The following is an 18,668-nucleotide window of genomic DNA, read 5'->3' as shown; positions in this document are numbered from 1 at the left end:
TTTGTTCAAGTTTTCGCCTGGATTCCAAAAGCAGCATTCACTCAGCGTCTCCTGTCAGGCAATAAACTACAGTTGTCTCTTCTGGGGGCCCCAGCAGTTCAAGCTGGTAGGATTTCTAGCACAGTGGTTCAAAGCAAGCCTCCCACAGGGAAGCACTCAGTAGGGTTACGCTGAGGCCAAAGCAATGAGTAAGCTGCTGGCACATTATTATCATGAAAGTTCAGATTCAACTATGGATCACTTCCATTGCAATAATGCTTCAGGGAAACCCTGCAGGAAAATATTCTTATGAAACAAAGGAGGAAATTTGAAAGCAAGCGTATCTCTAAAGAGTCAGCAGGAGAGGCAATACATCGAGAAGTTCCTTCTTGCTTTGCTCAGTGAAGACAGTCACCCTTATGAACAGCTCTGTGACTTCGAGAATTGCCAGATTTCAACTGCTCTACATAAAAAATTACAGTCAGACACTGAGCTGAGATAGTTTAATTCAAATGAATCAAATCTCTATGTGTATTATGGAGAGAGAGGCTAGAACACATTATGCGATCTAACATTGCCACAGTGGCCTATAAAGTGTTCCTGTGAGATTAAACGAGTTGCAATGCAAGATCTGGAGTGGGAATAAGAACAGGGGAAACAGTAGCAGAAAGTCCATGCAAAAATATCCTCACTGACTAGATGGAGTACTGGCTCCTGACTATGCCTGCAGAGCCACACATGCCAAAGTCCCAGGACACTGATTCAAGCATCTCACCCCCAGCAGGTGCTTCACACGCATGCAGGTATCTTTGTGGCTCTCCAGACCCCTCGTCCGCCCTGCCAGCGCTGTGGCTACAGATGCTTGTGAACTCCAGGCACACCCTTTCTCTTAGTAAGAAGTTATTTTTATTACTCCACACACTATTACCAGAATTAGTCACACGTTTTATTTGAACATTTCGAGCCACTGCCATAGAGATAAATCTAGGGTTCTTACACCTACTTTGAAATTTCGTATTCAGCTCAAACACACATGCATGACACCCTGCTAACTAACGAAGATTAGGAAGGTGGACTCGTCGTGGTTGTTGGCACTGTTTACGAACCACCAAAGAGAAGGACCACCAAACTTACAACTTAAATAAGCAAGACAGAGTGGGGAAAAAAATAGGAAAATAAAACCAATATGCATTGTTCTTCAGTACCACGATTTATTCTATGGTCTTGAGGGCCCTCAAGCATGGCATACTTAATATGGGAAGACTGGAGACTCTTTGGTACAGGAAGGTCAGTCTTCATCTGCAGGCAGGAGATAAAGCTTGCACCTGAGTTCTGCGTTAGCTAAAGATGACAGCAAGGATCTGTGAGGACCTGCAGTCCCTGTTTCTGAAGTGGAGAGCAAACCACCTTATAAACAGTAAATGTTGCAGCATTGAAAACAAACAAACAAACAAAAACTATTTAAAAGCAGGGCAAACAATACTCTGCAAATACTTGCAGAATAAAACTGGGCTTCGGGTTGATCGAGGAGAATCCAGAAGCAGTTTAGCTTAAAAGCAGGAACTAGAACAGGTAGAGCATGGGTTAAATCAGGCTTTACATAACCACGTTTGAGTACGTGATAGGACAGAAAAAGATTTAGGTGCTACATGCCTACAAAGTAACTCCAACATTTCAGTCCCAGAAAAGCACCTGTACAATAGGTGACTGTATGGGAAGAACCCCCAGAAAACAACCCATTTCCAGCTAAGCTCATCTCTTTAAAAATCCATAACTAGAACAAACATTTGCATGCTGCTGTTTACGTCTTGTAAATGTTTGAAAGATTACACTTGCCTCTCTGACAGCCAACAACAAAGCGTATCAAGTACAAGGGCTGAGAGATGGTAAGAACATTTATGGCAGATGTTTAGAAGGGCTTGAAGCTAAAATTCCTGACCCTGCACAAATGCAGGAAGGAAATGCTCTTCCAGCCATAGTAAGAGAAGTGGGATCTCAAATGTATAAACTGTCCTTCATTCTGGAGGCAGACTTTACCCAGGATCTATTAGACATTCTTCTGAGTATTTTGGTGGTTTTTGTTAGTTTGTTTGTTGCTTGGTATGGGTTTTATTTACTTATTGTCATTGGACAAATGCTACTTGTATGAATAAGGACACTGGACCAGGCTTTCCTTTGTTCCCCTGAAACCTCTTGCATTAGATTAGATCCACCACACACAAGGATTTTATCCTAATGACTCACCCACCCAATTCTTTCTGATCCTATTATTGAACTTCTGTTTATGTCACTTGCCAGCAGTATCACAATAACTCTACAATAACTACTTGTTTCTTTTCAGACTGATATTGGAAACCGTGCCCGCTTTCCACAACATGAAGGTTATGTGAGGAGTGCCATTTTCTTTCTGTCTAACCATGGCTCCATTTGAGATGAAGCACTCAAATCTAGATGAAGATGTTGTTCTCATTTGAGAACGAGCACCCTAAGCAGTAACTTTTGTATTTCCGGCAAGTCGCTATTCTAAGAAAATCCACCCACTGCCCGAAGTTTTTATTTTACTACTTTGGGAATTTCCAGATAAGCATCATTTTGCAACTTACCACCACACTTAAATTTCTTACAAATCTGAACTGTATCTTGGGCGCTGTTGTTAACAGCACTTCAAAATCTTCTGTAAAAAACTGCTTTTGACCTCACTCGTTGACCAAACAGCTTGAAAGTTTACCCAAGTCATCACCAAAACTGTGGGTTTCAGCTCAGACATCTACTAAAGAAGCTAAATATAGGTCATTCATCAGAAATCAGTTTCAAAACTATCAGGCCCTATCTTGGTCTGCAATAGCTTGCGTCTTGGAGTCCTTAGGATACGTGAAAAAGAAGTGGGCTAGAAGAGGGCATTTCCTCAACTGATTTGTATCCATCGCCATTCTACCATGTCTTCCAACAGATTAGGTTCTTCTGAAGTTTGCAGTCCTTGTAAGGTGAGCGGTTTTAAATGTAATCACAGGAGATGGTAAAAGAGCACATGTATATAGCAACAGGACAGGAAAGAGCAAGGGAAAATTCTTAAAAGCTTAGAAGCTCTGAGGAGAGGCAATTTACGTTCAAGCACTCCTGCTGTTTCTTATTGCATTATGTTTTCTCAATTGAATTTTGATTTTAATAAAAGCTACAGGTCTTGCAGTCATATGCATAGTTCCTTTTTACTCAACTGCATGAATTAAATTAAAGATTGAAGTAGCCCCTCAACTACATGCTAGACTGACTCAGAACTTTAAGAAAAGAAAAAAAACACTGTCAATTGGTATTCAAATGCAACCTTTTATTTCTTTATTTGCAGTTTCTCTAGATTTTGTCTTCCTAAAGCTTTCTATTTTAATTTAATCAGCAGTGCTGTTACCTAATACTCACTAGCAAAAACAGACAGCTCTTATCAAAAATTGGCTCTTTCATTTTATGATTTGCTTAACTTATGACTGGGATTTCAAGCCTCTTATCCTAATAGCTGCAGCTTACATCATACTTACGACCACGGTTATCATCTATTTCAGGAATATTCAACGTGGTGGAGAGATTTCATACTATATGGATGGCTTGTTATCATAGACTTATTAAATGAAGCAATGTTCTTCAAAGAAAAAAAAAGAGGGGAGAAGAAAAACATCCTGAACTTAAGTTTAAAGAAATAATATTTCCAAGTTGTAAATTGTTTTTGATATGTCAGTATGAACCTCTTTCCTTATACGCCCTTACATAAAAAGCTGGGTATGATACAAGATGCAAGCTTAGAGGGACAACAAAGTTTTCTCTAAACATACTCAAGTCTCCTGAAGTGGGGCAAATTTGATTTTTGAAGATTCAAACCTAATCGGCAGTTGGTCTCAGGCACTGCTACAGTTCAGCACTGACGTGTTTCTCACTTCTCTATTGTGCTGTTACACTCAGGAATCTCTACTTTACGAGATTTGGTTGCAATCAGAGCAAGAACACTCTGAATCAAACAACACTGAAACACTGTATCTAAAAGCCTGCTACTGATAACATTACGTCCATATATCTCTCAACAGGTCCTTTATACCTTCCAAAACACAATTTTACAGAACTGTCTTCAAGGATTGACTTCACAGCTATCTTATATGTGCTTGTAACTTGTCATACAATTATGTCTTTCAGAAACCTCAACTGGTTTCTTTTTCTTCCTTCTCTATTTCCATTTCAGAACCAAGAAATATTGCATTTACATCAGCCATCAATCTAACAATGATACAACAAAAACAAAAGGCATAAACTGTAAAACATCACTTGTAGTCACATTTTTATTTGAAAAAGAAAAAATCCATAAGGCCTTAAAGAATAATCTTACCTGAAACTGCCATAGACTATGAGGAGAATAGAAATCAGGAAAGTAGAGACTTGACTGGAGTCCACAAGGGAATATGCCCTGGAATGGGAAGAGAGAAGGCAGGTGTGTTATCCTGAGTGTCCGTTTCTCCAGTACCATTTGTGAATTCTTTTTCTTAGAATTATACAAACAGAGAACTGAATGACATCTTTATGGCAGCTATTTCTAAAGTTCTCATATCATTTAGGAATATAAAATATGTAGCTTGTAAGTTAACTTTTTATATTCAAGACTGCAGCATACAAAATATGTACGACAGTCAATGAACAGCTCAAAAAGCCTTGTAGAAATTTGTTCTCAACTCACTGCATTGAGATTCCTTTTTCCACAAACATGTTAGAATTGCTTTCAGCATGCCATCTTGCATGTAAATAACACTAATCTCTGTTTCTCCTATGCCTTAACTGATAATAGTTAAGTTGCAATATGGCAGTTGAGGTCAAGGTTCACTCAGTACAGAAAAAAAACACAAACAAAATAAGCTGCAATCTGCATTTATTAAACCACACGCAGTTATTTCCCTATTACATCTTGCACGCCACTAGATACAGGATTTCTGATAGAAATTTCAGCAGGAGACTTAAAATCCACCTTTATTTAGATGGATTTCCCAATATAACGTACTTAGATGTTTAATGCACAGAAATGTAAATATTAATGTTTTCCCCTTTTTTCCTATCCTCAACAGACCAAACCGTACCCCGTAGCTTACACCAAAACTTTCTTTGACCCGTACAATGGGACAAAAGCAACCTCAGCAAGTTCCCAGCTGGGAAGAGCGGGCATGATAGACTTGAGGACAGAGAAACCTTTAAGAGGGGCCTTGAGGAGCAAGGCAACAAGAACACAGCCTGCAAGTCAAGAGAAATAATCTCACCCTCTACTTAGCACTCGTGAAGCTGTGTCTAGAGTTTTGGGGGCCCCCAAAGAGAAAGCCCCAATAACTGGAGAGAGCCAAGCAGAGGGGCACCAAGACTCTCGGGGCACAACGTGACAGGAGAGGCTCAGGAGCCACAGTCCAACTCCCAGAAGTTTTACAGCCGCTTGTGCTGAAGTAACGGAAAAGAATAAGGAATAATGTTAATTGCATTAGTCTCATACTACAAAAAAAGATCACTAAACCTTTCTGAAAGCCAATTAAAAGGCCTAATTTCCACAAGATTATTGATATGGAACAAAGACAGCTGAATGATGTGATAGTTCCAAAGTAAATATGTCAGCAAATAAAAACTAACAATACAAGACAGTTACAGAATCAGGCAATTCTGCTGCCAATCTAGAAGTCATTTAGAGAAAATTATACCACTTGACAGACACATAAAAATACTTTTTTAATATATAAACACAAATATGATCTTCTACTAAAGAAATTTAATATTAAACATCGCTGAAAAAGACTGCTCTTCTAGATGAAATTGTATGCTTGTGCAGTAAGCTTTTACAAAACAGGAACCCAACTGCTTTTGTTAATTACCATGAATAACTTCAATGTTACCCCCTAGTAAGAGTGAAAAACAGAAGTCTTATTTGCTCATAGTAGACCAACAGATATCTATAAAGCTTAAGATCATCTTCATATTCATTTCAGTCTTGTTTGACCTTTAGTTTCAAGGCTGTGCATCAGAAACCTTAAAAGCATCCAGAAAGATGAAAACAGTTAATTGCAAATACGGCATGTAAATAAGCACTTACAGTTAGTTTATATAAATGGCCTTCAGGTGGTAGACAATACAGATCAGAGCATATTAGCTTTAGCTAATGACTGGAAGCAAGCAGACAGAAGAAACAGCTGACGGATGAATGTACTAGGTCTATGTCCTATTACTAGCTTCAATTTCAGGGCGAAACACTGCCTCACCCAACTCTGAGCTATAGGCAAAGGAAACTGTGTCCTGTCTGGATTTGAGAATTAATAGCGGAACTTCTCCCTTAACAGAATCCTCAGGAACGCCAAATGTGTAAGAAAAGCAAAATGAGGGAATGGAATTTCAGCTGGGTGTAAACACGTCCAAGGTTATGCACTACACTTATGAACTGATGTTCATAAAATTCTATATCCATAAATCGGCACATGCTTTTGAGAAGACTGTTTTCTGTACAGTTCACCATTCAGTGGCAACTTCGGAAGCTATGATAATTAAAATTACATTTCATCCTAATAACTAAACAGTAGTCAAAACAAGGTTGTAAGTATTAGAAAGAATGGTAAAACAGATAAAACAATGATATGTGGATCGTGGATCAGTCCTGGAATAATCCATGGAGTTTTGTATTAAAAAATGAAGGCCCTTTGATAAAACAAAAAGAAACCAAATATACGTAAACCCATTCTACACTATGACCCAATATAACCCTACTGATACGCTGCAGCGGTGATTAGGGCAGCTATCTGCTGCTTCTGTGCAAGGGAGAAGCCAGAATTCAAGTCCTCTCGTTCTGCACGAGAGAAGTGCAGTAGGGTACTGATCCGCCCACTGCAGACCCAGTGATATTTCCTGACTTCTCAAGATACCTGCAGCAGGATATCCTAAAATCTCACTGTTGGTATCACACATACAGCCTGGGAAAGCTCCTGCTCGTTGTCAAGGCAGCAAATACTCATACTTCCCTTCCTCAGGATGCAGTTGGAAAAGAGCAATGCAAAGTGCCCAGCACGGCAAGCCTAGGAGTACCTGAGCTGTGGGTCTGAAGCGAGCAACTTGGGAACATCCAGCTTCCATTCCAGGTGTCCCGTGCAGGCAGCCCGCAAGCAAACTCCAGGAATAAGTTTGTAGTGCTGAAGTGGGTCTCATCGTAATAAAACCCTGGGTTTTTTAATATTTTGTCTCCCTAAACTATAAAAGGCTTTGCATAAAATAGAACTGCTTCCTAAAATCTGGCATCCTAAAGCACTGGACAGTTCACTAGCAGACTAGAAACCTTGATCCCAAATAAACATTTTCTAACCCATTAATCTGGACTCGAGAGAATCAGTAGGTGACAGAATCACGTGAAAGTTTGAGAAAGAAGATTACTTCAAGGTACTGAATATAATATAAAATGCCAGACAGTAATCTGCAAGCCCATTTTTAACTGAAATTTAAGTGATTATCTACAGCTCAACCATCCAACGGATTCCATACGCATAAAACTGGATTCTCCTAAAACACATTTCAAGTACATGAGTTGCATACTTCCACTGCCAAGCACAGCATCAGTGCCACGTTCTTCGTAAATGGTATCAGCCAAAAACAAAACAAAAACCCCACACTTAGGAAATTTTTGGGGAGCTGCAGTATACTTTGTGCATTAACATTTTACTTGCCTTTCACTGTGCATATAAAAATGAAACCATTTTCCTCCTTTACGGTACTTTTATAAAATGAAGAATTTGTTCTCAGAACTAATGGAAGCATGCACAGAAAATGCCCATGGCATGCCTGTGCATCGAAGTTGTCCTTTGACTTTAATACTAATTTTAAAAGCAATTCTTGATACTTACTATACAAAGAAATGATTGTTATTCTTCATTCTTGTTCTGAAAATTAATCCTAGCTAAGACTATGCTAAGGGCTGCTATCTTCTGAAAGACTTACTTTTGTGCAGTTCACCTGCGTGCCATAATACAAGAACTACCAACCCATTTCTAAACTCTATTACATAAGCAGAACTGCTCAAAATATGAAGACACCGCTGACTTTCCCAGCTGAGAACATTTTACAATTCTCAGACTAGCCCACCCACAATTCGACATCCCTGTGAGGAAACTGGTTTAGAAGTAAGTCATTTAATTGGGCTATTGGGCAGATTCTTGCTACATCAGTGAAGTAACTAATAACTACAACCAACGGTCAGGCCAAGGACGTTATAAAACCAACCACACTGGTGGTGAACTTTTCTCCATAAGCTCCTTACACCGGACAATGGCAGAGAGGGGACTTCCCAAAGACCTACTCCAGGACTCCAGATCCTACACTGACCCCGCACCTTTCCGGGGCCGAGTGTGATTGCAGTGAATTCCCTGCCACTGAGGACTATTCCTGGCAGCTCCACGGGCTAGTGCTTCCAGCACAGAGCCTGCTTAGGCGTGCCAAGACAGGGACACAGCAAGCACTGTTCTGCAACATATTCCGCGGGTCAGCCTCGCAGCTCCACAGTGCCAGCATTGTCCCCACAACAATCCAAGCAGCGAGCCCCCCAGCCTGGCACGGGCCGCTCCATGGGCCTTTACCTACAGAGGATCCCAGGGACGCCCAGCCACGCTGCCCAGTGGCCGTGCAAAACATCCCCCCGGCACAGCTGGCGTGCCACGCAGCCCTCGCCCTTCTGTGGGACGCAGAGAAGAACCTCTATATTCCCAGGGGAACAGAGACCCGCTTCACTCCTAGCTCCACAGGACAGCAACCAGCTCATACAAGCGGCAACAAGAGCAGCAACGTTGGGTTACAGACACTTGTGAGCTCTCTTTGCCCTGCAGCCCCAGATCCAACATTACCTGTCTTCTACGCCTGTGAGCCTTCACCTTGTGGGGGCTCTGCCGGCTGGCTGCTGAGGAATTTAATATATTAAAATATTAGGGTTTTACATTGCAGATCTCTTTTACCAGCAAAAAATAAGAGTTGTTGAGACTCTCCCAAGAGTCCCAACAGCCCTTCTGAAGGCAAAGCCAGGGACCTCTTTTTGCCCTGTGCTGAGCACTGAGCGTTTGTTCAGCGATGAGCCAAAAAAGACAGGAGCAGGAACCCCGTGTGTCCCGATGACAGCACGGGGCATTACCTGCTACGTAACCTGCCTGCCGTGGGCCAGCCTGATGTGACCACAAGCCAGCACCACTGTTGCAAAAGCAGCTTATTTTCAACTTTCGCCAGTCATCTCTACTCCATCATTGACATGTGCCAGCACAAGTATTTGCAAAACTATATGGAAAACTAGATCAGGGACTTGTCTGCTTGAATAGTAACGGAAAGGATGGGAAAGTTTTCTCAAATGCTTTAGATTCCTAATCTGGCATGTTGCTGGACATACAAATCAAGGAGGAAAAACTTTTCAGCAGCAACGTTGACTTAAGTACCCCAAAACTCCTCAGAGATCAGGAAAAGTTTTGTGTAATTGAAACAAAAAACTCTTTTTGTTTGCACGAGACATCAATTACATGTAGAATCAAATAAATTCAGCCCCTTGGACAATGTTTCAGGAGCAAAAGCCGTTCCTCTGAGTTCCAGCTGCAAGAAATCATTGTGAAAAATTCTGCTGAGGTGGAGGGAGAAGTTTCCATAGCAATGCACACCAAAGGCCTTGGACGTGAATCATCCTCACACAAAAGTTGTTATAACAGCAGCAAGATAAACTCCTGCATTTGCTGTACATACACCAGAGCACTAACAACAGAGCAGCAAATAACTCACCCCAACTTGAGAAGTGCACTAGATGGACCAACTTCACCCCAGTCTGCATGGAGACAGAAGACTGCATTGCATCAGGTATTTTCCTTTGTCAGTGATCGTAATGTCCAGATTCAAGATTAAGGAAAACAAAACTACAAAAGGAAGGTAAACGTGCTAGACAGACTAGCGTAAGGATGGATTAAAATATGACGGAGCTTTTGCTTTGTTTAAAGGGACCAAATCTACAACTTGGAGGCATCTGTGATAGAATCACAGAAACTGGCACTGATAGGAATGTCAGATCCTTTAATTCATTGAGTTATAATTTGACCTTATTTTGGGGGAAGACAATCGATCCGTCACAACTTATCTCACCTCTTGTTTGAAACAACCCACCAGTGAAATTACAAGGCTTGTCTTGACACCTAATGGAAGTCCTTCTGACTACAGCTCCAGTCCATACTTAATTCTCCTCCACAAAAATCCTTCAGCACTCCTGGGGGCCATGTCATACCAGACACAACTAGGATAAGCAGGATCCAGCCGTGAGTCCATCTGCATGCTTTAGCTTCTGAAAGATGTGGCTACTTGAGAAGTGGCCACACAAAGCTTCACAGGCTCTCCAGCCCACATGAAAAGCCACAACTATTTATTCAATCAACACAGTACTTTTCATCCACATTTAAAATATTACTTTTCTATCAAATGCCCACTGTCTCCTCGCCAGGTAAGTGGTAATAACCCATGCCCATCAAAACACATATCCTCCTTTTCCAATTTCCATTCTCTTCCAAAGGGAACTCCTCAGAGGCGGGTACCAGCACGGAAAGGGCAGCCACGAAGCATCTCCTTCCCTGCCCTATCATTCATCACTCATTTTCAAAACCTGCTGAATGCCAGCATTCAGTTTGGGTGTCCTGTCTCAGCAGACTGACAGTTCTTTCAAAGAGAACCAGGAAACAAAGATTTGCTGGAAAGCTGGTGTGCAGTGACAAAATCAAGGATGGGAGAAGCTCCCGCCTCCCCCTCCTCCACAGGTTTCGTCTATTTCAAAAGCCATTTAATGCACTTATTGCATCAGTGATTGCTATTGTAACAGAGAAAACGTGAACAGAAAGTCAAGAAATACTCGTTGGTAAATCCCAGACAAGAAGCAGAACATTTCACAATGCGCTTCCCCTGCCCCGCCCCTGGTTTGGGAGCCACCAGCTGCCGGCAGGAATCAGCCTGCACCCGCACCTCACCTGGCTGCAGCAATCCTGCACCTTTGATCATATAGAAGTATGCTACTCACAGAGGAAATGTTTGGGTTTTTTCCCTGTTTCTTCATCTCGACATTTGTCAACCATTCTACTATTTCATTCCTTAAAAGAAGGACGAGAGAATAGAGTGATCAGGACAGCTCATTGTTGAGAGCAATTCGTTTTCCATGCTACAGCACAAGTCACTGGTGAGCAGCCCCTGTAACAATTATTTTAATAATAATTAATCCTTAATTTATTAAGAGGGGCACAGCAAACTCGAGGGCTCCCGAGCAGAGCCCTGGGGCACCTTCAAGAAGAACACCATTGCTGCACCAAGACCGTTTACAGTTCATTGTGCAAATATTCGCTTTGGTTGGGGGCGGACTCCCTCCATAGGCAAAGCCAACACGACTTTTTTCCTTTGCTGGATTCCAGGTCGAAGGTATAACTAAAAAGCCTCTTTCAACCGCCTTACATGTGCAAGATATATACATATTTAAGAGCCTCCATTAGGCCTGATGCCAAACCAAAGTTAAATCTGAGTGTAACAGTTAAAAGTATAATTTTAAGCGTGAAGTCATGGCACCCACAGCTGTAAACATATCTCAACACTATTCCATTCTTTAGGATGATTCATAGGAAAAATAAGCAAATTGCTATGGCTTCACTTACGTTAAAGGAATAGCTTGTTTTCTAAAGTAAGCTTACCATTTCATCTCATTGTCATGTACAGATAAGCTCTGCGAAGTCTGAGTAATTTACTGAAACTCATATCAGGGGGAAAAAAAAATTAAAGCAAGTCTGAAGTGAAAACAAGTAACGTGAGACATCCCACTAAGCCATATTTTCCTATGCGGGCCCGGCTAGGACGCAGGCAGGCATTTCTAAGTTATCAAACGAGATAATCCTGCTGGTTATCACACATGGATCTCTGAACATTTTCACATTATTAGGTACCAAACCTACGTTTTTACACATCCAATTAAGAAAAGCAATTCCCTCTTCTATCCTTTACAGAAAGCTGCTTTGCTAAAGCTCTCCCCCTCCAAACAAATGCTGAGCTCCCGACTAAATTGCTAAGAGGAAACTGCTCTGAGCTCACTGTGACATGAAACTGAAGTGTACATTCAGAAAGGCATCAGGAGAGGCGATCTTGCAAAAACACATTTTCTGTTAAAAACATTATCTGAGCAACCCTTTTGGTTCAGCAGACTGTTTGCCAACAGAACAAAGAATTATATGTTTCACAGTGTTTAAGAATCACAGCAACTGGAAGATTTCCAGATTTCACATTCAGCTTGGAGCACTCACTTCCAGGCAGGAATGAGAGCACAACTTCCACTCGCTGCGCGAACGCATAAGAATACTCATTAAGAAGAGCATTATTTCCAAGCAGCACAGAACGGCATCCCCGTACCCCAAAAGCATGCTAATACCATCAGCTGCCGACCTCCCCAGTGATGCCCCCCCAAACTCGGGAGAAAAATTGCATCTTCAAATAATTTGTACTGGGCGTACATATTTGTGTGAGAATCCTGCAGCCAAATAAACATCCAGGAGACACTGAATGTCCTTCACGTTGCTGCAATAGAAAATACAGGCTTTTGTTGTTTCATACTATGTATTTATAGACTGAATGGGGGGATTTTCACCCCTTTCCTAAACATAAAAAGAAATCAACTTTTGTGCGGTTGTTTTATTAAGGAGGGCTGGTTGGCTGGTTGATTTGTTTTTTGCTGCAAAATGGACAAATAAAAAAAGACCAGGGAATCTTCCCTTCTTTCTTTCTCAAAGAAAGAAAAAAGAAGATGTCCTGATAAACAGGGCATGTTTCTACTGCCAAATATGCCACCACAAGCCAAGGAATCCTCTCCAACAAAAGATTTTACAGTTTTATCACAGGTATAAATGACTGCAGGCATTTTTTGGAAAAAGTAAGCAAAACATCTGTACAACGATGTCTGCAATAATGGATTCCTATCAAAGAAAATAGAGAGCATTTCAATAAGTTAAGCCAAACAAGAACATATGGAAAAACACATCTCATAACAAAACACACAGCCTGATAACAGTGCATGTTTTACTCAACTCCGTATTTTCGCAGTGTCAGGTTTATTTCAGTTGAGCTGCTCCAGACCCCCTAACTTGTCCCAGGGTGCTGGCTCCTGACTGCAGAGCAGCCCCAGCACACGGCCGAGCCGAGACAGCTCCAAGTGAAAACAAGTAGTACTTCTTCCCCTTCCTGACACTTGCTGCAGCAAAGGACTCCTGCTCAAGACAGGATTGGGTTGTGTTGGCCTGAAAATCAGATGTCTGAGGCAAAGGAGACTCAGAAGCAGCCCTACACTGTAGATTTCTGCTGCCTTAGGTTAGCTCACCTCTGACTTGAGCAGCACTAAGAGAGCTTTGCCAACAAAACCCCCTTTTCACATCTTTGCCCTTACATGTTAGTGTTTTTTTTTTCTCTAGAAAAAACTTGTTTTGCTCATGGAAAGGAAATGACAAAGGTAGAAAAATGACACCAGCAGAACAGCAAGGCACCCTGACAGCTTATCGCTCCTGTGAAGGTTTTCGTTCCGGCCAACACTTGCACAATTACTCGACGTGAAACAAAGATGAAAGGAGTCAACGTGGCCGGGGACAAGGTGGGACTGAAACTCCTCCAGGAGCAGCTCACAGCTAGGTCTGATTAAGCACACTGTAATACATACATCTGTAACCCAAGCGGTATTGGAGCTAAGTAAATTAAACAAAACTAACCTTCCTACTTCTATTTGCCTACGCAGAAACTAACACTGCTTTAATTAAGTTAGTTTTCAAAACAGACTTCAGGTACTGAGGTTCCTGCAACCTATGGCACTTCGGAACAGCCTGGGTTCGGCTGCCTTTCCCATTTTTTTTCGCTAGTAAACCCTAGTTGCAGTGTGCAGCAACATCCATTTTACTCTTGAAAATTGTAATAAAATTATCTGTCCACATAAGCCCTCTGAGCACACAGAGGCTTCCGACCCCTAGCTCTCCAGATCCCTTTACTGCAGCTGCAGGGTGCTGCCACAACACAGCACCCTGAGGTGCCAGCCACCCAGCAAGGAGACTGCCAGGTCAACCTGGGCATTGCCGGCATGCAGAGTATACAGTGGGACATGAAAAGTAACCACAGTGCATTGCAAAGGACAAACCATCAGTATGTTAAATAAAAAAGTGTTTATGAGAATGAGAGAAAGAGATTAGACTCATTTGCTGATCTCTGAATAAGTGGAGCACTTGTACGACCTGTAATTGTCTTCATGTCTATTGATTTGTAGAAGAATTCAGCTGCAAGAAGAAGAATTCGTGCTGCAGAGGACAGATTAAGTGTTGCCCTAGCATCACACAGGCAGCCAAACCAAAATAGGAATATAGTGCTTTCGGGGAAAGGAGAAAACCAGCAAGTATCAGGACAAGAAGTAAACATATAAAGATGAAAACATACGTACACGTATGCATGATCTATCTGACAACGCAAGATGGTTATGGCTCAACCACAAGAATGAAGTGAAGTTGCACAATCCGCATAGGAATACTTTCCTCCCGTGGAACTGTTTCCATTTTCCACAAATAATCAAAAGAAGGACTGGAAGGAGGGGGAAGAGGTCAAATCAAGATCTGTTACGCACAATCCCTTCTCATCACAGCCGCAAGCATATTTCTTTATGTAAATTTTCAGATTCCACCAGAGCAGTGAACTCTGCAAAGGTCAGTCCAATATTTAGCCTACCCCAAAGCTTTGCTGAAACAGCTCTTCTGTCTAAATTACCACTTGCAACTGTATGAATTTTCCATAAATAGCCTATTTTTACATCAGAAAAAAAGGCAAATCAAGGGTGTGGTTACTGTAATTTAAAATCAACAGAGAACCACTGTGCAGACTGCCTACGCTTTTATGCTAGACAGCCTCACCATGATCCAAGCAACACTGCACTTCCAGGAGGAGCTGCTGGAGATGTTAATGGTTATCCCCGGTGCAGGAAAGTCTTGTGGAATTTTGACAGCGGAGACCTTTGGGGGCTATAGAGGTATCCATTTATATCCTTGTCACATATGCAAGCTGGAGTTCTCAGTCGCTTGGTAGCACAGCTCTGCATTAGCCATAAGACGGTGCAGTGTTAGATTTAATTTTATTCTAGTAATGACAAGTTACAAACTTCCTCAAAGTCTTCAGCATTGGCTCCCACGTTGTACGTTTTGACCTCTGTAAGCCTTTTTCTACTTAACAGAGAAGCTCATTAACAGTAACTCTCATCATCTGAAACACGAGGATGCTTCCTACTTTGTCTGGAGGAAAATCCACTCGCTGCTCAAAGGCCAGGTCTCTCCTACAAGAACTGCCACCTGTTCACAAAGCCCGGTCCTCAGCGGCACAGTGAGATGTCCACGACACAGAGCAGTGGGGTGTTTTGCTCCGCCAGAGCAGGAAGACCTGCTCAGAGGAGGGCAGAAGCTGCTGCAGCAGCGACAACACTGACAGCTAGGCTGGGGCACGACCCAGCGCCGCTGACACGACGTGTGCTGCAGCAGGAGTCGGTGCTTTCAGCCACCAGCATCTCAGAGGAACCAAGCCGTAACTAGAAGCTGTGTCAGCTGAGAAACAGGGGAGTTTTCGTTATTTGAAAGCAAGTATTTGTCCAAATCTTCACTGCTGCTCTGTTTGGATCAGGAAGAGCACGACGAGCAAATGTTAAGAGATTCACATTGATTTCTCAAGCTATTGCCAAAGAATTTGCATACAGCCTCTAACAATAATATGAACTGTAAAAGTGTCTTGCACAAAAAATAATTAATGTATGTCTTCACTGGAAGAAAAAAAAAATCAAGCTTAAACAAGGTATTAGGGAAGCCATGGCTGCCTAAAATTATAACAATAAATAAATAGCAAACCTCGCCTCCCACGCATTCGAAGAATCAACAATTCCCAGTGCATCAAAAATAAGCTCACATAATTGATCATGCTGCACTAGCTTTACCTTTGAGTACTGTAAAACTATGCCACTCATACTTTACATTTTTCTAAATTTAGGAAAGTAGGTGATAGTAAGACAGCTCCGTGCTTGTCCAGCTCAAGAACAGCGAGAAGCTCCCTGGGTCTGTAAGAGACTGAAAGCTCTCCAACAGCATCAAAGGACTTTGGCAGACATGGGGACACACACACGTGCAAATATCAAACACTGAAGATGAATCAATCTATTCTCCAAACATACCAGTATGATCAAAAGCCCTATCGATATAAGCGGAAAGTATCATCATTGCTCCTGATAATACAGGAAGAAAGTGCTAGATGGAAAAAATGAGCCATAAGCGAGTCAAGAAACGAACAGCAATTGAACCCAGAAAATTTAAGGTATGTTTAATTCATCCACTGAAGCAAAAGCATTGGCTGAGAATAACACCCCTGTTCTGTAATACTGCAACGGTAATATTACATGGTCCCCCTACATTGTGGATAAATAATGCTCTGCTGCCCACAAAATCAGAAGTATAACTCCTTATTTCTATACATATTTCAAAAAGCAAATGTAAGGCAACTCTTTACAAAGAATAAATTCCTTTAAATGGAAAAAAAAATCAGGAATGAAATACCATCAAGATCTACATCACCGGTATGTCAAAGAGCAGTCTTCTGCTATTAAATGGATTCCCTCCAAAGACGTACACAAAGCTGCACCTCAACACACACTGATTCCCATGATTAGCTCAGTTACAACTGAGGTGGTGGAGAGGGAAATTAAGCTTAAAACTGGAACTTTGCTCTTGTTCTGATGCAAGTCACTGACTCTCAATTAACTGGAGATAAAATTCTCACACCCACAAGCACACAACACACCACAAAGAGAACAATTGACTATTTTACTTAGCACAGAAATAAAACAGAAGCAGGTGAATCAGAGGGCTATGTGTATTTATTACAGGAAGACCATTTCTGTGCATAAAGCACCAAAACGATACACCACAAAGAAACAAGCAATCAGTGCAGCACGTCTCCAAGGTACCTGCACCGAAGGCTCGGTGACTCGGTGTGGCATAAAGCTAGAAAACAGAACGTGGGCTTGAATTGTTGGTACTAAATGCATCTGAACAGACTCTAATGCAATTAACTCGTTAATACTGCATATGATTCAGTACAGAAGTCACTTTAGTTTTAACTTAGGAGCATTACTATTTCCCCATACCACGGATCCTAATGTTAGTATTTTGGATAGACACTTCTGCACTCACATTTTTCCTGAGGTGTTTTCTCATCATCTTCTCTCTTTTTAATCCTGTTTCGTAAGAGCAAACAATAAAAACAGCACAGGAAGGAAAGAGGGCTAGGGAGGGGAAGGCAGCCACTGGTACTTCAGCGTAAGTATAGCTTTCCTAAGAGCAGAATTATCAGACTGCCTCTGGACCGAGTGCAGAAAAGTTACTAAGATGATTAGGAGAGATAAGCACTGAGTTTGTTTAGTCTAGAAAAATACACAGTAAGAGGACAAGCGGGCATGCATGCAAAAAGGAACACTAGATGTGGCAACTACTGGATTAGAATGACCCCAAATTGTTCTGTGAGCGATAGGGGAATTCACACTCTTTCCTGACACCAACCAAAGTGCTGATCTAGTTGAACAATTCCCCCCACCCTGTCAAATCCGAGTTAATTTTCAGATTAACATCTCCGTAGTCCCACGAGCACTAGTGGCAACACGAGAGATGGCAGTTTTTCCAGTTCTGTGCACTGTGCTTTCTGGGAGAAAAAAGAAGGGGAAAAAAATCACTTGGACCCACTCCAACCATATTACCCAGTATGTTTTTTCCATCCTGAGAAACAAGAAGGAGAAGGAGAACATGCCCTACCGCTCTTTTGCGCCCACTTCTTCTAACTAATAGAGGTCTAATGAAGCAATAATGTTTGGGTGGATTGTTAGGGGAAACTCACATGTTCAGCTTTAACCTGGCCCTCTGAAAGCTGCAATGCTTACCAACAGTAAATTTTCATAAAACAGCTGTCTGCAATATTACATCACATCACCTTTTCGGACAAATCGAAGTACATGGATCTTCATGCATAGGACCAAGTGAAATTTGAACGTGACCATTACTACACCCACCTGCAACTTTACCTACTTTTATCAGTGATATTGTCATCTCATTACCTTCCAGTCTTCTACAAGCACAACTGAAACGTGCACGCCAAATCCAGAGTCAGACAACACAGAGGGTGAGCCTGTAATACCTCTGCAGGCTGAGGGGGAACTGGCTCAAAAGCTCCTAGAAACTTCAAAGGAGAGCAGGTTCAAATTGTTACTGGGTGTAACATTTGCCTTTTTAAAGGCAAACTTCTATTAAAGGGCACCCAGGTAACATTACACAGGGCAGTAAGTTCCCTTCTCTCCAGAGGTCATCTCTGAACTTGCAGTGGTCACCCCAAACCAGAAAAGATGCAAAAGGACCAAAGATGGTAACTTCTCTCCACATCTGCCTGTTAGCGTAACTTTCCTTTTACTTTATTTATTCAAATTTTTCTAATTGAATGGGCGTTGAGTGCTAGACAAACTGGAACACATCAGAGCAGTGAGCCACTTCCAAAACCATTTTTTGCTTATGCATTCATTACATGTTACAGCAGAATCAGATAAAATCTCCAACAACGGAATCCTAACCAGA

The 18,668-nt window shown here is 41.7% G+C and overlaps 1 protein-coding gene across 2 annotated transcripts in view; it reads right to left on the bottom strand.

Annotated features, from left to right (window-relative positions):
• Positions 1–18,668, bottom strand: part of SPPL3 (signal peptide peptidase like 3) — a 57,621-nt gene that overhangs the window by 20,432 nt on the left and 18,521 nt on the right. For both annotated transcript variants that reach the window (XM_080559059.1, XM_080559058.1), the window contains exon 2: positions 4,346–4,423. In XM_080559059.1, coding sequence (XP_080415185.1) covers positions 4,346–4,423 — 78 coding nt within the window. The remainder of the gene's footprint in view (positions 1–4,345; positions 4,424–18,668) is intronic.

This window comes from Anser brachyrhynchus (assembly GCF_964034855.1).
Source record: "Anser brachyrhynchus genome assembly, chromosome: 17".
Taxonomy (NCBI): Eukaryota; Metazoa; Chordata; class Aves; order Anseriformes; family Anatidae; genus Anser; species Anser brachyrhynchus.
The sequence above is the reverse complement of the archived record's forward strand: the minus strand, read 5'-3'. Positions and strand labels throughout refer to the sequence as shown.